Genomic DNA, 23,919 nt, shown 5'->3' on the forward strand with positions numbered 1-23,919 from the left:
TGCAGAGCAAGTTGTGAGCTCCAATCAGGTCAAATGACAACAACGCCCTGTGAACGAGGCTTTTCCAAGGAGCTACAAGATAGGTCAGCCAGGGACAATGCTCTGGGAATGGGACTTTGCTTTGAGGAGCTCCAAACAAGGCCTGCCCATGATCGCAAGGCTGCTGACTTTCAAGGTTACTGCAGACCTGAGCAAAGGGAGGTGGGAGTAGTTCAAGTTGCAATGCCTGCTCAGTGAGATTCAGCAGTTTTTCTTGAATAAACACGCCTCCGATTGCTGGAAGGCTTTGGCTAATTTCGAGAGTTCTTAAAAAGTTGATTTGGCCGTCTTTGCCAATGCTTTCATTGCTTTTACGGAGGGGTGGATTTACCCCCACCAGATTTTGAAGGCTTCGTATGAAAAACTATCTCACATTGCTATGATACTTCTTTTTTCTTAATTACTCAGTGAATTTTACTACATTTATAGTTGCATCACAACCCAGTTTTATAGCATGTCCATCCCCAACCCCCAGAGCATTCCCCCACCCCTCAACCTGTCTCTTTTGGAAACCGTAAGTGTTTCAAAGTCTGTGAGTCAGTATCTGTTCTGCAAAGAAGTTCATTGTGTTCTTTTTTTCAGATTCCACATGTCAGTGATAGCATGTGACGCTGGCGTCTCACTGTGCCATGATACTTCTAATAGATTTCTTAGTTGACGATTTCATGTGTCCCTTAAGCACACAAAATTACTTTTGACTATAAACTAAAGGCTCTGTAAAAAATTAAAGAGTTTTTAAGTTTTCATTTAAACTTGGAAAACCCTGGGTCATCCCATGAGCTAGTTCCTCACCCACCAAGCTTGGAAGCTCCATTTTTTTCTCTCACTTTTACCTGCATCCAGTACAAAGATAGCTAATTTAATGAGGGGAGAAAATCTGCTTTTAGAATAATGGGAACAAATCAGAAAAGTGGGAGTGGGAGGACAGAGAAGGGTTTTCCTCCATAAGCCTTTATTTAGTTAGTTAGTTAGTTAGGTTTTTTTTTAGGGCCACGCCCGCAGCATATGGAGGTTCCCAGGCTAGAGGTTGAATTGGAGCTGTAGCTGCTGGCCTGCACCACAGCCACAGAAACATGGGATTCGAGCCACAACTGTGACCGGATCCTTAACCCACTGAGCGGGGCCGGGGATCAGACCTGCGTCTTCATGGATACTAGTCAGGTTCCTTTCCACTGAGCCACGATGGGAACTCCCATAAGCCTACCTATCTCTTTGATAATGTCAGCATAGAAAGAACACAAGATCTGGAGTCAGAGAGGGCCGTGCTTCAATCCCAGCTCCCCTTTTTACTCAGCAGTGTGACCTTGGGCAAGATAGTGAACTTTTCCTTGCCTCACTTATTTCACTTACAAAACTGGGCATAATAATTATTTTACAGGTTTTTCTTGGGTTTAAATATATGTAAAAGTGACTAGAACATGCAATTAAGAATCAGTTTCCTTGCTCTTGGCTACATGGACATTTTAAGAATATGCAGGGAATATTAAGATCAAAGTATAAAAGTCAGGAATTCCAAGCAAAGACCTACCAAAAGGGGCTAACAATCAGCTTTCTAGGAGGCGATTAATTGGCCCAGGACAGGCGCACACCAGAGGTCTTGAAGGTTCAGTGTCAAACCACCATAATAAGCGAGCATGGCAATAAAGTGAGTCACACAAATGTTTTGGTTTCTTAGTGCACATAAAAGTTATGTTTATACTATACTGTGGTCTGTTAAGTGTGTAATAGCATTATATCTTTAAAATGTACATATCTTATTTAAAAATATTTATTGCTAAAATACGCTGTCATTTAATCCTTCAGTGAGTCATCATCTTTTAGCAATAGTAACATCAAAGAAAACTGATCAACATAACAAATACAATAATGAAAAGTTTGAAATATTCTAAGAATTACCAAATGTGACAGAGATATGAAGTGAACAAATGCTGTTAGAAAAATGGTGTCAGTAGGCTAACCCAAAGAACAGTTGCCACAAACTGTCAATTTGAAAAAAGTGCAGGATCTGCAAAGCACAATAAAGCAAAGTGCAATAAAGTCAGGGCTATATATTCTTTTTAAGGAGCCAGAACATAATGCATTTTATGTGCAAAATTAAGATAACATACAATAAAGTAACCAGCAGAGTTTCTGGTACATGGAATATGTTTGATAAATGTTACATGAGTGTATTGTTTGGTTTTTAGAAAAAGCCCAGTAAGAAATGGTAAAAGCAAGTTTTTCTACTTAATGAGCCAAACTTCATTTATTTAGAAAATTTTCCCATGTGAAATATAGTCTTCCAAAACCATGCTGAATAAAATAAGACTTCACATTATATTTTTAAAAGAATAAACTTTATACTTTCTTTTTTTGACTGTTTTCTCTTACATAAGAGATGACATAAGCCTTGCTGGCTAAAAGAGTCCTTTTTCAAAAACAGAAAAAATTCAGACAAATCAGAAGCAGGTATTCAGTCTTTCTGGCCATTTCAGATTTCCCAATTATCTCCAGCCCTGCCACTTGAGTTTTTCATGTCTAACCAATTCTGTGCAGTCTTCTTGCAGCTTCTCCATAAAGATCCCGTTTTATGTCCCGCTACTCACCATTAACTTCAGCAGCAAGTCTTCCACCTATTTGCCATCTCAATCTAAATACCTCAAGGAGGGAGTTCCCACTTTCAAGAAAGCATACCAGTGAGTGTAAAATAACAAACAACAGCGAATACGTGTGAGGCATCTACTACACACCCCGAGCCGTCCTGATGTAAGTTACAGACTATGATCCTCATAATATCTCTGGGGTCGGTACCATGTAACTTCCACTTTTTTAGATGAGAAATTTGTCCAACGTTAGAGCTACTCAACCATATAGAGAGCCAAGATTTAAACGGGGCAACAAATGGTTTAAACACTGGCACTTCATAAAAACTCTTAACCTAAAGTCCTATCCTTCTTAACTCGCGAAACTCGAACAGCTCTGAAGTGCAGTACTCTCGGTATTGCCATTCCCCCGTGACACCAACATCTCAAACTCATTTCTCCCCCCCGTCCTGTCCGCCTCAGTGAAGACCGGAGCATCTCAGCTGCCCCCACTCCAATCCAGCCAGTAGCCCACGCTGCCAGGGGTGCCACCGAAGGAAGCAGAGGGGGTGGGGAGTAAATTGAGAAAGAAAAAGACAGGATCAAAAAATACATAAAAAGGAGTTCCCGTCGAGGTGCAGCAGAAACGAATCTGACTAGTAATAACCCTGAGGTTGTGGGCTCAATCCCTAGCCTCGCTCAGTGGGTTAAGGATCCGGCGTTGCCCTGACCTGTGGTGTATGTCGCAGATGCGGCTCAGATCCTAGGTTGCTGTAGCTGTACTTGTGGTGTAGGCTCCTATTCGACCCCTAGCCTGGAAACCTCCATGTGCCATGGGTGCGGCCCTAAAAAGCAAAAAAAAATGAAAACAAACAAACAAAAAACATATAAAAGAAGGTTTTCAGATAAAGTCAAGTTTGACCAAAGGCAAAAAGGAAAACTGATCTTTCTATTGGCAATTATGATATACTATGCACAGCTGCAAATACTCTCTGCCCCCACTTAGTGGTGACTTTTTTTTTTTTTTTGTGGTCTTTTTGCCATTTCTTGGGCTGCTTCTGCAGCATATGGAGGTTCCAAGGCTAGGGGTCTAATTGGAGCCGTAGCCACCAGCCTACACCAGAGCCACAGCAACGTGGGATCCGAGCCGCATCTGCAACCTACACCACAGCTCACGGCAACGCCAGATCCTTAACCCACTGAGCGAGGCCAGGGATTGAACCCGCAACCTCATGGTTCCTAGTTGGATTCGCTAACCACTGAGCCACGATGGGAACTCCTAGTGGTGACACTTTAATGCTTAAAAATTAGCGTACACAGTGCATATCAAGGCGTATTCTTGACAATGCAGCAATTCTGAAAAGTCGCTCATGAAGTATTGCATAAGCCAAAATAGAACATTATTTTCCATCTGCAGACTACACAGTCTAGGTTGGTATACCTGGATGGGAAGCTACTCATCAACTAGTTTTTAAACTTGGCGGTTCTTTCTTATCCTTCTCTTGGCTGAGACAAGTTTCTCCTATCATTTAAAGTTTAAAGACATGAGGCAAGAGAGAGGCAAGACACCTTTTTTCCAAGTGTTCTTAGGACTTGGAAGCAACTGGGCATTTGTTCGTGACCCTGGCTGATTTTTGGCACAGAGCAGATAAGCTCTGAGAAACACACCCACTGTGACAGGGAGAAGAAAGAAGAGACCTCAAAGCACCACTCATTTTAGTTTTAGATACCGTATCAAGGCCAGTCAGGCTTCTTAAGAAGAACCAATAGAAGAAAAAAAAAAAATGAGATTATCACTCTCACGCTCTGCAATACTGTGTCCTAAGTAGGTCCTAGTTCATTTTCTTCAACTTCAGCCGTTAGAATCTGTCTGGACCCCAGCTCCCTTTGCCGGACTGCCAGAGAGCGCTCCTTGGGAAGGCTCTGCCAGGACACAGAGACGATGCGCACAGCACAAATCAGCATGATTTTCCAGTTACGTGCTGCTCCCAGGAATGCTCACTTCACTAATAACTATACGCCTCCCTCCCCGAGATGTGAGCACTGCCGTCAAAGAGACCCGGGGCACTTCCCGGGCTCTGAAGCTCTCAGCTTCCTTAAACGCTACGGGAGGCAAACCAAGGAAGCCAGAGAGCGGCAGGCTCTAGGAAAACAATTTCCAAGGCACGGAGTCCTCTAAGAATATCTTTGCATTTTGCAGTTTAGAAGAAAAAATAAAAACTGGCTTCACCGAATTCACCGAAGATAAAAACCTCCCTTCTTTTAGGGCTGACCTACCAACGACCTATTTCTAGGAATAGCCTGAGTACTGAAGGAGAAACTGAGGCAAAGCTTCAGGTTTGTCGCTAACTCAAAGCCACGAAGAACAGCAACATAGAGAGAGGCAGGAAAATTCGGGAGAGGCAGAAAGGACAGACCCGACTGGAATGTCCACTAACAGCAGCGCCGGCTCACGGAGGTAGAGGGGGCGCGCCTGGTTGCCGCTCATCAGACTGATGCCACAGGGAACCCAGGCTTCCCGGTCCTCCCATCTCCCAGCAGCGGCGAGGACAGTATCAGTCAGCGCGGTGGCCTTGGGCACAGAGCAGGGGCCCTAGAGGACTCGGGACAGCTGACAGTCCTTGGTACTTAATTCCTATTGAGTGTTGAGCAGATTATTTGACTTTTCTGAGTCTTATAAATGGCAATAATACAGCTCGTGTTGACGACTTTCCAAGGTCATTGTGAAGGTCAAATAAAAAGAACATACACCAGAGGATATTACAATGCCATTAGGGATGACAGATACAGGCTAGGAGACGGGCTCCCTGAAAATTATAAAAGGAGGGAAGGAGAGTAAGTTAGAGCCAAAACTCAATTTTCCATACCACAAACCTCGGCCATATCTCCATGTCATTCCACCAAATGGCACCAATAACTAGACTGACACAGGCTGGGTCACATGCGGCTCAGCCTCCCAGCCGGAGCTCAGCTTCCCTGGCGAGAGAAGACAGTGGTGGCTCTCGTTCTGTCCCCGCCCCCCCACCTCTGGCTTCTTCTGGACAAAGTGCGCCCTCCCTCAGCATCCCCTGCCACCGCCCTCTCCCACCGGGGCTGGCAGTGGAGCCCGCCCCTCCCCAGCCGCTGCCCACCGCCTGTGGACGCCAGGGTCACAAGGGATCCCAGGGGGCTCTTCAGAAGGCTGTCTTGAACGTGTAAAGGGAGAACCTAAAGAAGAGGGGCGGCGTCTCCCCGCAGACCTCTCGGGGGGTCTGAGGCTTGGGTGCAGGGGGTGTGCAGCCTGTTTGAGAAGAGGACGTTGACACACAGAGAAGCAGAAACCCTGAGCCTCCCGGTGCTGCAACACCTACTCCAGGATGTCCGTAAGCTCTCTGCCACCCCGACACCCTGCCACCCTCCCCGCAACATAGCCAGCCCTTCCTAGGAACACGTGGCCTTGCTAAGAAGTCCCAAAGATGCGTAAGTCAGATTTCCTAACACACAATCAGGGTGCATTGGCCTCACACCAAAGAAAGAGTAATTTCCATATTAAGGCAGACTCATGGTCCATTCAAACTGGCATCCGATTTGTGGCAAACACACCAAAGTCATCTGCAGGGAGCCATGCTTGTCCGCAAAAATTCAACCTCAAACGGCTTTCAAAACATCCTAGCTTGCCAGTAAGTTCATTAGGGTCTGTGAATTTATCTTCATTTCTCTTGCATCTGATTATACTTTTAGTTTTTATCCACTCTTAAAGATAATCCGTTCCAGGAGTTCCCGCTGTGGCTCAGTGGTTAGCGAATCCGACTAAGGAACCATGAGGTTGCGGGTTCGATCCCTGGCCTCGCTCAGTGGGTTAAGGATCCGGCGTTGCCGTGAGCTGTGGTGTAGGTTGCAGACGTGGCTTGGATCCCGCGTTGCTGTGGCTGTGGCCCTAGAAAAGACAAAAAACAAAACAAAACAAAAAGATAATCCATTCCAAATACGTACTGCCTACTCTGTGAAGCAGTACTTCTTATTTGGTATGTTTGTTACAACATAAATAAACTCATAACAAGCCTCTTTAATGCTCAAAGTATGACCTGCAGATTCTCTTTGTCAGAGAATCTCTTTATTAATGTTACTGTCTGAGTTTGTCTTTATCAAGATCAAGAAAAAAAAAAATTTCAGCCCCCCAGCTCTCCATTAAATCAGTTTAAACATCTTTCTCTAATTCTATGTGGAAGTATAGTAAACAAAAACGGATAGTACTCTTTTTTTTGGTCTTTTTTTTTTTTTTTTTTTTTTGCCATTTCTTGGGCCGCTCCCGTGGCATATGGAGATTCCCAGGCTAGAGGTCTAATCAGAACTGCAGCCACTGGCTGTAGCCACAGGCCTACGCCAGAGCCACAGCAACATGGGATCCGAGCCGCGTCTGCAACCTACACCACAGCTCACGGCAACGCCGGATCCTTAACCCACTGAGCAAGGCCAGGGATTGAACTCGCAACTTCATGGTTCTTAGTCGGATTCATTAACCACTGTGCCACAACGGAAACTCCCAGAAAACAGATAGTACTCTTGAGTGATCTCAATATCCCTGAGTGTTTTACTTAGTGTGCCACCAAATAAGAAATAAGAATAAACAGTGAAAGAAAGGCAGAAATAGAAAAATGAGAAAAACACTTAAGAACACAGGAATTCATTTTATGATATACAGAACATAAAGAAACTGGGAAAATACTACCAAAATTGTTATTTTTGGGTGGCAGGATGATGGACAAGTCCTTCTGTATATTTTTCTACACTGGGTATGTACTACTGATCTAATGAAAAAATTATTAGAATTCCCTGGTTAAGGATCTGGTTTTGTCTCTGCTATGGCTGAGGTAACCGCTGTGGCTTGGGTTTGATCCCTGGCCTGGGAACTTCCAAATACTGCAGGTGCAGCCCAAAAATGTTTTTTGAGAAAAAAAATCTCTGGGCCCAAAATGTGTAATTTAAGAGTTAAACGGTCAAAACTGAGATTAAAAGAACAATTGATCATGGCAGAGAGCCAAATGTTGGGACTTCAGGCCCTCACAGGGAAATCAGCTCTGTCTGGAAAGATCTCAGCCAGCGTGGATTCTAGCTGTTTCAAGGCAGGTAACAAACAGGCTCAGAGCAGACCAGACCCTTTCACCAGAAAACCCACTCCCGTGTAGCAGTCATACCAGAACAGAAAATCACTTTTAAAGGCGACCTTAAAAGTAAATATAAAGGACCTCTAAACAAAAAGGCTGAAAGTCCTGTGTCCTGTCAGAGGCCCCAGGCAAGGATGAACTCTGAAGCTTAAGGCCAAAGAGCCCACCGCTAAGAAGCTAACGTGCCTGGACTCTCCCCAGCTACGGGCATGTCCTAGGCATTCAATACAGATTCATACAAAGATGACAGTGAATAACCACGATGAAATGTGAAGGTGGTCAAAGAGGTACCACCGACTTGCACACTAAAAGGGGGAGAGGCTCCAGGGGAAGGCTTCCTGGAGGAGGTGACAGCCACACTGAGGATAAAGGAAAGACGACATTTGCCAAGCAAAGAACACGGAGGAGCGGGCAGGGGTTGGGGCAGACACAAAGTCACGGGCATTCAAAGAAAGAGAAGCATCCCTAAGTGTTCTAGTGAGTGTTCCAGTAAGCAGGCAGTAAGAATACACAGTGAAATAAAGGCAGAAAGAGAAAAAGAACAATGAAATTCATACATACAAATGGCTTCGCTTCATGGAAACTAAAGCTGAATGAAGCCTTGAATAAAGGGTAGAGTCTGGATGGAAGTGGGGGCGGGGGGCAAAGGCTTCGGGGATGTTTAGGAGCTCGGGGTGCAGGGGAGAGCTCAGGTGTAACTCCAACCAATGACCAGTGGACAACAAGCCTCTGACACTCGTCCTGTTCTCCCCACTGCAGAGATGAGGCCGCGGAGGACGCAAGGAGCTTGTCAACAGCCTAAGTCTCGTTTAGGTGTGTTTTATTACAGCCAGGCTTTTGAGAACACTGATGAGCTGGTTGGTTCTTAACATGATGGTCAAAGCTCAGAGGACATGGGGGCAACCCACGCAGCCCCAATTCTGTCATTCAAGTGAAAAAAAAAATCATGAACATTTTTTACTTTCCTTTGATGATTTTTCTCTGCCTGGAGGATAAATATGTGGGAGTCATGAATTCTGACTTATAAATGTTTGGGGTCTTTGGGAACCATTATTAGCAGGGCAAGATCAGGCTCCGGAAATAGTCTGATCATGCCAACTGGCGGCTGGTCCCGTCGATCCGCCTGAAAACACGCTCACATTGTGAGGGGAGCAGGCTGAGTGAGCGGCCCTCTGAGCAAGGTCAGTCGGGTTCTCGCCTAAAACGTTTCAGAAGACAAAGCCGGATTCAGGATCTGTGCACAAAGTGTTAAACACCGTGCTAGAAACTCAGACGCTCCCTCACTGCTGCCGGCCTGCAGGAGAGCAGTCAGTAAATGACAAATCTTCCTAGAAGCTGAGCGTCACTATTCAGAGGCTGTCTCAAGTCAGCACTTGAATTCCCTATCGCTGCCCAAGGTCTGCACGGGTGCCTCCCGGGGGGAAAAAGCTCTTCTGAATGTAGGGAGGCTCTCGGCCCATGAATACATTTCTAAACAGGAACATACCTACCGACAAGGAGTGCTGACAAAGAACCGAAAAACCCACTTGTGTTCTTCTTCCGAGATGACCACAGGCTCTCGGTTTTGCTTATTTTAAGGTTACTGAAAAGTCATTTGGGTCTATAGGAATTCTTCCTCTGCTATATATTTAAAACATTTACTTTTCTTTCAAACAAGAGGTGCTTTTGGTGGGCTTATTAAAAAGCTACAAGTCTCTAATCAGAAATAAGATTAATACAAATTTTCTCCATCATTCAACAGGAAGATTAATTTTTCCTTTTAAATTTGATCTCTTTTTTAATGCTTTAATTAGAATACAGTTCTAACGCCTGCAGGCATACAATGCTTTCAGATCTACTGCGTTCCCTGTGGCGAGACAAATTTGACACAATTTGTGATGATGGTGGTCCCTCCCGTGAAAGGGTCCTTGCTGTATTTGGAATGTCTGAGGCAGGCAGGCCTGGAATTATTATCTCCCAGGGAGTAACCCACCCTCTACCCCCCAAACCTGGCATTACTCATGATGTCTGTGGGAGAAAAAGTAAGAAATACACTCTCCCTAAAACACTTTTAAATGTTTATTTTCATAAAACAAAAGGGAGTAACTTTATCGTCAAACTTGTCTATGGTTGAAGATGTGATCTAAAGTCCAGTTCGACCTGGAGGCTTTTTTTTCTTCTTCTTTCTTTTTAGGGCCGCACCTGTGGCATGTGGAGGTTCCCAGGCTAGGGGTCGAATAGGAGCTGCAGCTGCCAGCCTACACAGCCACGCCAGATCCAAGCCATGTCTGCGACCTGCACCACAGCTCAGGGCAATGCCAGATCCTTAATCCACTGAGCAAGGCCAGGGATCAAACCTGAGTCCTCATGGACGCTAGTCAAGTTGTTATGCTGATCCGCGATGGGAACTTCCTGACCTGGGGGCTTTTTAATCAGGTGGCTGATTCAGTCTATGTGGTTCCTGAGATCATTTCTGTCCTTCTTCCTCTTTCCCTCACATAATGTTAGGGTTTCCCAATGTTTTAACCTTCCTTGGCAATGGCTAAGTGAGGGCGTTCGGCGGCCACAGCAGTCAACATATCCCATATCCGCTCTCCCGTGTTCCCAGCTGGCCTGTCCACACAGGGGCATCCACTCCAACTTAGTAGAAGTGACAAACGTACAAAACTTGGAGTAGAGAAAAAATATTAAAAATATGACTTCAACATTTACTTTTAAAGCAGCAAAGGGAATGGAAACTTCTCTCTTATTCCAAAAAGTAGACATGTTCATGGTCTCTTATGGTAACTAAAACTGCACATAGGCTAGTGTTCCAGGCTCTGCTGAAAAATCATTTAAGACCATCCCAAACTGCAAGAAAGTGCTTACCCTGCTGAAATGCGAGGCAGTACTGTCTCAACTGGGCTCCGAAAATCACGGCCCCATGTCTAAGTACCTTACAAGTATCTCTCTCATGTTTTAGCTTCTGTTTTTCTGGGATATTGGACTTCTCCAGACAAACTGAAAACCAGCAGAAAAGAGACCTAACTAATGAATAAATACTTTACCATGTCCTTCAGGATATAACACAGCCCCATGACAGGGTAGAGTCTCCTCCTCTCAAATGTACAACTTACTGGGGCCAAATTCCCACCTGCTGGAAAGAACAACAAATATGTGTGTGGAGATGGGCCTCGTACCCTGTGCCGACATGCACTGCCCTGCCATTGGTAATTCTGGTCCACCATAAAGACAGCGAAGCCTGAGACTGGCCGTTCCTAGCTCCCAAGGGCTGGTGCTACTGCAGTGGTTCCTAGGGGTGTCCTCCGACCAGCAGCATCAGCATCACTGGGGAACTTGCTAGAAACGTACATTCTCAGCCCCCACTCCAGATGTACAAAATCAGACACTTTGGGGATGGTACCCAGCTCCCCAGTGACTGATGCCCTCATGTTTGAGAAGCACAGTGGCACAGCAGTTACTTATCAAACACCAGTGTTTGTACCCCCACAGCCTGCAGGTGGCAGTAAAGGCCAGCTAGAGGAATTACAGGCACTAGAAGCTCAAGTTCTGTCTCCAAACCGCCTGCCTAACCACATACACTGTGCTTTTTAACAGTTCCTTAACAGCTGGCTCAGCCTCCTCCAAAAAGTTCAGAGGCCACAGTACGGGCTCAGCTCTGAACAGGAACTGGACTGAAACTCCTCTTGCCACCAGCCAGTAGACGTATTAAACCTACAACTTCCAGAGATGCAATCAATAATTACCTTAAAGGTTTTTACGTTTAATGTGATGAGGACACAAACATACTTTAAGAATGAAAATGTCAGTACTCATGTGGAATCTGAAAAAAGGACACAATGAACTTCTTTGCACAACAGATACTGATGCACAGACTTTGAAAAACTTATGGTTTCCAAAGGAGACAGGTCAGGGGTCGGCGGATGCGCTGGGGTTGTGGGATGGAAATCCTATAAAATTGGATTGTGACGGTCATTGCACAACTACAAGTGTAATAAACTCATTGAGTAATAATAAATAAATAAATAAATAAACCTGAAAAAAAAAAAACCCAGAATGAAAATGTCCGTACTGACTAAACAGAACAAGATAAGCAACTCGAATTATTCTCAGTCATTACGTGCATCTGAAGAAAAATAACCCACTTGATTCTTAATGAGTCCCATCATTAAAATCTCATTGAACTAATGTGACAACAGTGAGAATTTTTCTACGGTAAAGCATGTATCGGGTAGCCCTTTGCTGGATTCTGTGAAGACCTGAACTTTGCATGAACTTTTCCTCTACAAACTATAAATCTCCATTGAGGATGTGCAGCAACCGGCCAGTGAGAGTGGAAATCGGTGCTACCACTTTGGAAAACCGCTGAGCAGCATCTACCAAAGCTGAACATACAGTATCCAGGACTAGCAATTCCACTCCTAAGTCTACACTGCTGAGAAAGCCTCCTAAAAAGAGTGTTCTTAGAAGTGTAACTCATAATGGTTACAAACAGGAAATAATTTAAATATCCATTCACAGAAGTCGAGATAAATATTAAGAACATACATATGATAAAGACACATAGGAAGCAACAAACCAGACTACTGCTACACAGAATATGGATGAAACTTACAGATGTAACGCTGAGTGAGAGAGGCCTGGCACCAAGGAACACACACTTACCCCAACAAGCAGAAGGAACCTCTGGTGACAGAGGTCAGCAGCGGGGTTACTGGGGCTATCCAGCAACAGGTAAGAGAAGCCTACTGGAAAAGTTCTAGGTCTTGACATGAGGAATGCTTACAGGGGTACAGATATATGAAAAGTTCATTGAGTTGCACCTGCTTAAACTTGTATATGTTACTATATGCATACTTCTTTACAAATGGAGAAAAAGTAAAACACAAAAAATATCGACAGATTGTCATGTAACAATTTTCAATATCCACCATAAAAATCTAGATTAATGGCCATCTATATTGTTATCAGAGTATCATTTACTTGAAAAATACCATATTTGCCGAATAAAGTCTCCAAGTTAGATACTGAAAACAATGGGTTTTCCTTATATCCAATGTTATGTCATCAAATCAATCTATCATCCCATGAAAGGGCCAAACCTTTCTGACCTGCACTCCCTGGTCCCAACTCCATTTATTCTGACACTTCATGCCAATCATGGCTGGCAACTGATGTCCATCATCCGAAGCCTCTGCGGTCCCTGAATCATCACCCCGGGGAGGCTGAAAAGGCAGGTTCCACCACTCCCATCATTAGCTACCTGCCTGAATCTCTTTGAATCACCCTTGTCCTAACCCCTGCCACACAGCTTCCCTCCTGCCTCACCAACCAAGGCCTGTCCCAGGGAAGGGATGGGGTTAAGACACCACAGCCTCCAGGCCGATGCGGGTCTACTGGATCCTCGGTTCCGATCTAGTAGGTCCCAGATGCCTGGCCGGCTGTCGAGTGGCGAGGGGTATCAAATTACATCCCAGGAGCGGACAACTGCGGAACCTGCGCCGCTCTCCGCTGGCCTGGGCCGCAGTCTCCAGCCCACCTGATCTACAAAGAACCCCAAGGGGGAAAATCCGCTCGGTCGGTTTTTGCGCTTCCAGCTCGGGTTTTGAAACGCACAGATACAGAACTTGAAACCGAAATGAAGAACCACGTGTTCCGAGAGACACTCGAGTCCCGCGCGCGCGGCCGAGGGGCGCGCAGGGCCTGCGCGGGGTGTACCTCGGCTGCGCGCGGACAGGGGGGCCCGCCGGGGTGCGCGCGCCGGGGCCGCCGCTGAGAACCCGCCTGGGCGCCGCCCCCGCGGACGCTCGGCGCGCGCTCCCGCGCGGCGGTTGGGGGACAAGGGGCCGGGCCGAGCGCGCCGCTGCCCCGGGGCGGTCGTGTTTACCTGGGACCAGGAACACGTGCTGCCGGCCGCAAGCCCCGTCTCTGCGGTCCATGCTGCCCGCCGTGCCCGCCGAGCGCTCCGGGTGGCCGCAGGCCTCTGCACGCGGAGCGCGGGCCCGGCCAGAGCCCCGCGGCAAATGGCGGGAGAAGGGACTTTACCGAGGAGCGCAGCGTGCAGAGGGCGGGCCCGGAGGGCGGCCCGCGGGGAGAACCTCGGGCTTTCTTTTCGTTTCGTTTCCGGAGCCCGCCAGTGGCTTAGGTTAAGTGTTTAAATTGAGCGCCAGGCCCAGGCCGGCGGAAAGGGTCGCGGCCCCTCCGCCCCGCGGCGCGGCCAATGGGAGGTGCTCACCCGCGGCGCCCAGTGACGCGACGCGCTGGGCGGCGACCCAGGGCGGCGGCGGCGGCGGCGGCGGCGGCGGCGGCGGGCGGATCGCTTCAGCCCGGGGCGCCGGGTCTCTGCTTGCAGCGGCCCAGGGTCTTCCCAGTGGGGGAGTGGGGACCCCAAGGCTGGTGGACTCGCACACACCTGGCAGAAGGGAAAGCCTGGAGCGAATCCACGTCCAAATCCTAATGCTACTCTGGTCATCGTACCTTGATTATTATTTGCATCCTGCGTTGGAAGTAATGCCCGAATCTAGTGTGCTGTGTGCTTCGTGACACAGGTAAAGCAGTCCTCAACTTGGGGTTAGTCCTTGTCACTACGAAGAGGTGCACAATTTGAGGCTCAAAATATGCATTTGCTTTGAAAGACAATTTGCAATGAGTTAATCAAGACATTTTAAAAGCGTTATTTAAAAAGTTAGAGTCATGAAATTTGAAGATTTAAACTTTTAAAATAAAATTTTAATTGTACACGGTTTTAGAAAAGGTGGTAATAAACATCTGTCTCATACTTTAAAGAAAAGTATGACTCCCTGCTAATAACCCAGATCTCCAGCCCTCTTCCCCAGGGGCAATTACTGTTAAGTCTGTCTATTCTAACAGGATCTTGCCATTCACAAGTTCATGTCTCTCTTTTTTCTTTTTTTGCACAAATGGTATTTGGGGTATATTTATTTTTCTTCAAAAGATATTCAAAAACAGAAACATTTCCCTTTATAATGTTAATTAAAATGCAAAAGATATATGTATGTGTATATATATGTCTATACACGTATAGACATATATATACTCCTACATACACATATATATCTGAATATGCATGCATTATGAGTATACATAACTTTAATGCACTTAGGTTTTTTGGTTTAAATCTTGAAGATAGTTAAATTCAGCAGCACTAGATCTATCTCAGCCTTCTGAAGGGTTTTTTTAATTTCAATCCCATTTCCCATGAGGGGGGAGAAATGCAGCTAAGTAAGTTGACTGCAGGCCACACCTGGCAGAGAGGACCGTTGAGGAGGGAGACCCAGATGCCAGCCCCGGGGCAGGCAACAGGTCGGTATTATTGCTCTAGAGCTGTTTTTGTCGTTCTCTGATCTTTTCCAGCCACCGGCTGTTTTCATGTGTGTTTTCATGTGGTTGTTTTCACAGTGCAGAAACAATTTTGCCTGCTTCTCTCCCTTAACGTTGCTGTAAACAAGTTTCCCATGTCATGCAGAACTATGACTGGAGACGTGCTGTTTCACACTGCTCATGTGCCAAGGTTACGTGACCATGCCCTCGTGTGCAATACTAAGTTTATTTCAAACCGTTACTCTAAAAGATGCTGCAGTGTATACTCTACATGGACTATGCAGCAGTCAGAAACAATGAACTAAAGCTACACATAGCAACATAGATGTTTTATAACAAGAGGAAAAAGAAGCAGGAAGAGATTTCATGGCAGAAAACCACATAGGTAAATTTACACAAAAAACAATATCACATCTTTTACAAGGATATATGTACATCTAGGCTATGTATCAAACACAAGAAATAGGTGTCTTTAAAAGGAAGGGATATGTGATAAGGGACGGATAAAGAATGAGAAGGCAAGACAAATCAAAAGAGCCAGGGAGTTCCCGTTGTGGCGCAGCAGAAACGAATCCAACTAAGAACCATGAGGTTGCGGGTTCAATCCCCGGCCTTGCTCAGTGGCTTAAGGATCCTGCATTGCCATGAGCTGTGGTGTAGGTCACAGATGTGGCTCGGATCTGGCATTGCTGTGGCTGTGGTGTAGGCCAGTGGCAACAGCTCCAATTAGACCCCTAGCTTGGGAACCTCTATGTGCCTCCGTGAGGCCCTCAAAAAGACAAAAAAAAAAAAAAAAAAAAAGGAGCCAGGGTGCATGTGGACAACTATCACTATGTCCTATGAATGAGAGTATGATTTATCCTCTGACAGGTCCAAGGATAAAAATAAATTTTTTTAATGTGGTGCAACAAACATCTGTAAGCAATTTCCTCTGTCCACTTCAAAAAATTATTTAAGTACCTTCTTGGAAGGGGGACCAGTGGTGACTGGAGACTGGCTCCAGATTCCTGTTGTCTTCAGGGTAAAGTTCAGGGTACGAAGCCTGTAGCACACGGCCCTTGAGATCTGGTCCTCACTTGCCACCCAGGCAGTTTCCACCTCCTCCCTCCCCACCCTGACCATGGTCAGGCCACGAGGAACACACAGCACTCACACACAGCACTTGACCCTGTGTTCCTAGTATTGGGACCTTGCTGCTTCCAAGGAGCCTCATTCCTCCACCTTCTTTCTCACCCTCCACTTGGCCCAGACACCCCCTCCTCTTCCATCAGGTGCACGGAGACAGTACCTTCTCATCAGCACTCCTTTTCCTGCCTCCAAACAGCCTCCACAAGAATGAGTGAGATGCCTCTAATCTGTTATCTCACTAGGGAGTGAGCCTGATTTTCAGTCAGTTCCCTGAGGAAGGACAGTATCGAATAAGTCAGTTTATCCCTCCGAAATAGCAGTGGCATTTACTGTGTACTAACTGTGGCGAGCACTGTGCTGAACATGTGAGTCTGACTCTTTCCGTCCTCCCAGCAGCCTTGGAGGCAGTATTAGTATGACCCCCGCAGTTTACAGAGGAAGAATATAGTTTAGAGAAGTCAACACACAACCAGCAAGTGGCAGAGCAGGAATTCAACCCAGAGCCTGAGCTCTCAACCTCCCCACCCTCTTTCCTAGAGCCCCAAGGCATGGGCACATAGCATATGCACCACAAATATTTCTGGAATAAGTGGGGAGATGGATAGGTAGTTACGGTAACCGTCCCTGTGGCTTATGGTACGCCTAAGTTTTATAAACAAGAACAAAAAATCCATCCAGTATATCATAAAATACTCCATAAATGAATTTTTATACTGGTTACACGAACACGCAAAGAGAAAGCAGACCATTGTCCAAAGAACGAGAAGGGAATAGCCCCATTAATACCTCTGAGCGCAGAAATATGGAAACTCTTCTGAATGCTAGAAATATTTGTTTTCTAGTGGAAAAAAAAAAGAGAACTAGGGAAAATTTGAGAAACAGTTCAGGGGCCAATGGTGTCAATGCTTAGTAGTGAGCACAGCAGAGAGAACTTGAACTAAAGGTATCAAAAAAAATTTTTTTTCCTCTTATAGATTTTTTTTTGGGGGGGAGCTGTGTGAGGGGCATACAAAAGTTCCCAGGCCAGGAAAGGAACCCGCACCACACCACAGCAGTAACCCAAGCCACAGCAGTGACAATGCAGGATCCTTAACTGATAAGGCCACCAGGGAACTCCTCTTAAAAGATTATTAAACACTCTGAGAATGCTTCTTTCAAAACAAGAGTGAAAACCCATGCTGATCATCGCTTTCATCCTAAGAAAGGATTGTTGCCTTGTTTGTGTCTTGTTGCTCATCTCAGGGTAACAGAGAAGGCAACACGGTACTCAAGCTTAAGAGGCAGAGGAGAAAGGCATCAGCTCTCCAAAGAGCCAGCTGTTTAGAAAGGCGACCAGGGAGTGTACTGAACTGTTCTTTCTTTTTCCTTCTTGTTGGCTGTGTCCCCACGGCATGTGAAAATTCCAGGGACAGAGATGGAACCTGTGCCACAGCATCAACCTGAGCTGCTGCAGTGACAATACTGGATCCTTAATCGACTCTGCCATGAGGTCACTCCTGAACTGTCCTTATTATTTCCTTTGCGTTCATTCTCCTATCCAACCCAACCTAAAATAGGATTATCCTTGTTGCAAAAGGGGTAGTGTATATACACCCACATATAAAAGTATGTGCTCTGCCAGTTAGAGAACAAGAATGCCTAAAGCTACTGAGAAAGAAAGAGGAGCAGCCTCTGCATTCAGAAGCTGGCTGGGGGCTCCTGGCTGAGCTTGTGACTCTGCCAGTGATGTAGACAATCTCCCAGAATACCTGCTTCGGACGAGGCTGCCCTGAGACTCATGACAAAAATCCAGCCGAGCAAGACCACTGCATGATGTGGGGAAAACACAGACAAAAGCGAGTCACTGTGCCACCCACAAAATACCGAATACCCTCTCTTAGCTGAAATGAGCAACCACTAATTCTTTACCAATTACAGCTTTACCCTCATCCTAGCTTCTCCTCCCTGTAGAAGAGATTCATTGAGACACCCATCGTGGAATTGCCCCACTTTCTTTCTTTTTCTTTTTCTTTTTTCGTTTTTTAGGGCCGTACCCGTGGCATATGCAAGTTTCCAGGTTGGGGTGAGACTGGAGCTACAGCTGCCTGCCTACACCACAGCCACAGCAGCACCAGATCCAAGCTGCATCTGTGACCTACACCACAGCTCACTGCAATGCCAGATCCTTAACCCACTGAGCGAGGCCAGGGATCGAACCCATGTCCTCATAGATACTAGTTGGGTTAGATCCCACTGAGCCACGACTTTTTTTTTGGTCTTGTGCTACTTTCTAACAGCACGGCACCCAGTCTCGAGTGGATCTCTGCTTCCTTAGACCCTCCTTAAGTCACCCAGCCACAGCCCAGCCCTCCAAAGCTTCCTCCCAGCGCCCTCTTACTGGACACCCTGATTTCTCATGGCCTGTGTTCTCCCGCCTGCAACAAGTGACAAGGCCTCCTTGTTCAACTGCAGGGGTGTTGCCAGTGGTCTTGGGCTGATCTTGGGCTTGACACTGTGTTTACACATTTCTGTGTGTGTTTTGTGTGTATACCATTGTAAACACTATAGACATTTATAGAAAATCAAGGTAGTAAGAAAATCCAGACAATTCAAGCTCCAAAATAAACTTCTGCAACTGATCTACCTGTATAGAATACCATGTTCAAGTGAAAACACTCAGATAATTACATATTTTGCTTCATGACAGCCTAAGCAATCACCACACACCAGAAAATTTCAATAATTTTATGTCCTAGTTATTCTCTAGTTATACTTTGCTTTTGTATATATGCTTTTAATATTTTCTACAGTGTAGTTTTGAGATGTATTTTTAAATTTTTTTGTCTTTTTGTCCTTTTAGGGCCACACCCGCAGCATATGGAGGTTCCCAGGCTAGGGGTCTAATCGGAGCTGTAGCCACTGGCCCACGCCAGAGCCACAGCAACGCGGGATCCGAGCTGTGTCTGTGACCTACACCACAGCTCACGACAGCGCTGGATCCTTAACCTGAGCAAGGCCAGGGATCGAACCTGCAACCTCATGGTTCCAAGTCGGATTCATTTCCCCTGCGTCACGACAGGAACTCCGAGATGTATTTTTAAAGCTATGAATTACTTAACTTTAATAGGTTGAGAAGAGCCAGAATGTTGGCTATTTTTCATTTAAGTATTAAATTATAAAACAGGATACAAACATATAGAGTATGATTACAACTAAGAAGATAATAAAAATTAAAAATTGGTGACTACCATCTAACCACAGTTGTCCTTTAATGATTTCTTTCTACTTTGATATATTTAAAAATTTTTTTCAGTTAATATTTTTAATTTGATAGTAACAACATTATTCATTTCTAGCTTTTTTTTTTTCTATGTGACTCCTCATAGGTGCTAAAACAATAATATTCTGGTTCTCTTTTGGTCTAAGTCCTGATTAGTTTTACCAATGATTTCATAATTAAGAGCCTTAAACATACACATTCACTTATAACATGAAAGCAGTACATCTCTGCTGTTCTTGCCTCCAAGTCCAATACTGTTCAAATAGTAATGACATTTTATTAACTCATTCTGTGGGACTAGCTGAAAACAGGAACAGCAACTGCTAAATATGGCTGATCTGCTGCAAAAGGTTAACCATGTTTCTAGTAATGGGAATTCCACCCAATGTCTTTGTTCCACAGCAAAATAAGTAATGAGTAACTATTTAAAGAGGAACTGCTGCATCTTCTACAGAATAATACTCCATTTCTTGTTGACTTTTGCAATGATATTGACCATGGAACATTCCTGAAAACTTAGAGTCTTCTTCGTTAGTTTATTAATTTGGTGGGCTCAAGGTGGCGGAGGAGTAAGACATGGTGCCCACCTTCTCCAGCAAACCATCAAAAGAACCCGTTTATATGTAGAACAGTTTGCACAGAACCTCTACTGAATGCTGGCAGAAGACCTGAGACCTCCAGAAAGGGCAAGAAACCCTCCACATATCAGGGTAGAACAAAAGAAGAAAAGAGAGAAGAGGAAAAAAAAGGAATCAGGATGGGAGCAGAACTCCGGAGAGGGAGCCATGAAGGGGAAAGGAACATGCACAGTGGGAGGCCACCTAACTGACAGGGTAACAGCGGGATGAAGGGGGAGCCACGAAGCCCTGGAGAAAAGAGCAGCAGCCAGGCTGAGGAGGGCAAAGCAGAGAGAGAGCCTCACAGATGATCAGTGCCACTGCCTAGGGCACCACAGCCTTAGACAAGAGCTGGGCACTGAGACGTCAGGTCAGTTCCCTGGAGAGAACTAGGGTTGGCTGTGGGGAGACGGCCTGAGGAAGCTGGGCAACAGGAGCACCACAGCAGAGAGCGTGTGGGAGGAGGCCTGGGCCCCCAGGGGAAGCAAGGCACCATTGTTGGGGGGGCGAGAGGGGGGAGAGGAGGAGGGGCAGGAACACCTTTCTCTGTGCACTCACAGGTGTGGGTGCCTCTTGCACAGGCTAGGGCAGCAGGTGGAAACCGCTGCAGCCATCTTGGACTCCAGAGGTAGACATGGCCTGCCGCCATTAAGGGAACCGTGAACAGGCACAGGCAGCAGCCCCAGTCACCTCAGTGGTCGCCACAAAGGAGGGCACTGCAACCGAGCTCCACCTGTTGCCTTCAGTCCCCTGGGAATGCACACACCCTACCATGGCCACTGCCAAAGGCTCTGGAATACTGCCGAAATACAAAAAAATATAAGCGAATACTGTGAAAAATGATACGCCAATGAATCCGAAAACCTAGAAAAAATGGACAACTTTCTAGAGACATACAGCCAACCAAAACTGAATCAAGAAGAAACGTAATTTGAACGGACTGATCACCAGCCAAAAAACTGAATATGCAAAAAAATCACTACTCCCTACAAACGAAAGTCCAGGAACAGATGGCTTCAGAGGCGAATTCTACCAAACACACACAGAGGAACTTATACCCATTCTTCTTAAAATTTTCCAAAAGATTGAAGAACAAGGAACACTCCCAAAGACATTCTATGAAGCCATCATCATCCTAATACCAAAACTAAACAAAGATACTTGCAAAAAAGAAAATTATAGGTCAATATCTTAGATGAATATAGATGCAAAAATTCTCAACAAAATTTTAGCCAACCAAACCCAACAAGGCATCAAAAAGATCATATACCACGACCAAGTGGGATTCATCCCAAGTTCACAAAGATGGCTCAACATATGCAAACCAATCAATGTAATACACCGAATTAACAAAAGTCAAAAACCACATGATCATCTCAATAGATGCAGAAAAAAGCATTTGACAAAATCCAACATCCATTCATGATAAAAACTCTTACCAAAGTGGGTATAGAGAGAACATACCTTAACATAATAAAAGCCATTTACAACAAACCCACAGCCAATATAATACTCAAAGGAGAAAAGGTGAAAGTCTTCCTGCTAAAATCTGGAACAAGACAAGGATGCCCACTCTCACCACTTTTATTCAACATGGTATTGGAAGTCCTAGCCACAGCAATCAGACAAATGAAAGAAATAAAAGGCATCCAAATTAGAAGAGAAAAGGTAAAATTGTCACTAAATGCAAATGACACAGCACTATATATAGAAAACCCTAAGGATGCCACACAAAAACTACTTGACCTAATTCAGCAAAGTAGCAGGATACAAATTAACATTCAGAAATTGTTTGCATTTCTGTATATTAACAATGGAATATTAGAAAAGGAATATAAAAAAACAATACCTTTAAAATCTCACCCCAAAAATTAATTAGGAAAAAACCTGACCAAGGAGGTGAAAGATTTATATGCTGAGAACTATAAAACATTAATCCAGGAAATTAAAGAGGATTCAAAGAAATGGAATGGTATCTCATGCTTCTGGTTTGGAAGAATTAGTATCATTAAAATAGCCATACTACCCAAAGCAATATACGGATTTAATGTGATTCCTATCAAATGATCCATGGCATTTTTCACAGAACTAGAACAAATAATCCAAAAATTTATATGGAACCATAAAAGACCCAGAATTGCCAAAGCAATCCCAAGGGAAAAAAAAAACCAAGCAGGAGGCATAACTCTCCCACACTTCAGACAATATGACAAAGCTATAGTAATCAATACAGTGTGGTACTGGTATAAAAACAGACATACAGACCAATGGAACAGAATGGAGAACCCGGAAATAAACCCAGACATCTACAGCCAATTAATCTTTGACAAAGGAGGCAAGAATATAAAATGGGAAAAAGAGAGTCTCTTCAGCAAGTGATGCTGGGAAAACTGGACAGCTGCATATAAATCAATGAAACTAGAACAGGATTCCTCACACCATGCACAAAAATAAACTCAAAATGGCTTGAAAAAATAAGCATAAGGCAAGACACCATAAAACTCCTAGAAGAGAACATGGACAAAACATTCTCTGACATCAACCATGCAAATGTTTTCTTAGATCAGTCTCCCAAGGCAATAGAAATAAAAATAAAACCAAAAATAAACCAGAGACCTAATCAAACTTACAAGCTTTTGCACAGCAAAGAAAACCATTAAAAAAAAAAAAAAAAAAAAAGAGATAACCTATGGAAGGGGAGAAAATAGTTGCAAACGATGTAACTGACAAGGGCTTAATCTCCAAAATATACAAAAAACTCACACAATAGTAAAAAAAAAAAAAAAGAAAAAGAAAAAAAAAAAAGAAAAAAAATAAAGAAAAACGGGCAGAAGACCTGAATAGACTATCCCTCCAAAAGAAGATATACAGGTGACCAACAGGCACATGAAAAAATGGTTAACATCACTAATTATTAGAGAGATACAAATCAAAACCACAATGAGGGAGTTCCTGTTGTTGTGCAGTGGAAATGAATCCGACTAGGAACCATGAGGTTTTGGGTTAGATGCCTGGCCTCACTCAGTGGGTTAAGGATCTGGCGTTGCCATGAGCTGTGGTCTAGGTTGCAGATATGGCTCATGTCTGATGTTGCTGTGGCTGTGTGTAGGCTGGCAGCTATAGCTCCGATTGCACCCCTAGCGTGGGAACCTCCAAATGCCACAGGTTTGGCCCTAAAAAGCTAAAACAAAATAAAACTATAATCAGGTACCACCTCACACCAGTCAGAATCGCTATCATTAATAAGGCTACAAATAACAAATGTTGGAGAGGGTGTGGAGAAAAGGTAACCCTCCTACACAGTTGGTGGGAATGTAAATTGGTGCAATCACTATGGAAAATAGCATGGAGTTTCCTCTAAAAAACTAAATATAGAACTACTATATGATCCAGCAATTCCACTCCTAGGCATGTATCTGGACAAAACTATAATTCAAAAAGATACATGTACCCTTATGTTTGTTGCAGCAGTATTCACAATAGCCAAGACATGGAAACAACCTAAATGTCCATCATCAGATGAATGGATTAAGATGTTGTACATATGCACAATGGAATATTACTCAGCCATTAAAAAGAACAAAATAATGCCATTTGCAGCAACATGGATGAAACTAGAGATTCTTATGCTAAGTGAAAGTAAGTCAGAAAGAGAAAGACAAATACCATATGATATTACTTATAGGTGGAATCTAAAATATGGCACAGATGAACTTATCTACAGAACAGAAATAGACTCACAGACATGGAGAACAGACCTGTGCTTGCCAAGGAGTGTGGAGAGGGAGTGGGATGGACTGGGAGTTTGGACAGTAGATGCAAACTATTACATTTAGAATGGATAAGCGATG

The 23,919-nt window shown here is 44.6% G+C and overlaps 1 protein-coding gene and 1 long non-coding RNA gene across 11 annotated transcripts in view; one reads left to right on the forward strand and one right to left on the reverse strand.

Moving 5' to 3' along the window:
• The window catches only part of RNASEH2B (ribonuclease H2 subunit B), an 86,161-nt gene extending 72,206 nt beyond the window's left edge, over positions 1-13,955 (reverse strand). For 4 of the 10 annotated variants that reach the window (XM_021065146.1, XM_021065142.1, XM_021065143.1 and 1 more), the window contains exon 1: positions 13,611-13,951. In XM_021065146.1, coding sequence (XP_020920805.1) covers positions 13,611-13,662 — 52 coding nt within the window. In that variant the 5' untranslated portion in view covers positions 13,663-13,951. 10 annotated transcript variants of the gene reach the window in all.
• Positions 14,011-22,398, forward strand: LOC110255807. The gene is made up of 3 exons (XR_002336662.1): positions 14,011-14,271; positions 14,947-15,046; positions 17,599-22,398. It is a non-coding gene; the product is annotated as an uncharacterized LOC110255807 (long non-coding RNA).

This window comes from Sus scrofa, chromosome 11, assembly GCF_000003025.6.
Source record: "Sus scrofa isolate TJ Tabasco breed Duroc chromosome 11, Sscrofa11.1, whole genome shotgun sequence".
Lineage (NCBI taxonomy): Eukaryota > Metazoa > Chordata > Mammalia > Artiodactyla > Suidae > Sus > Sus scrofa.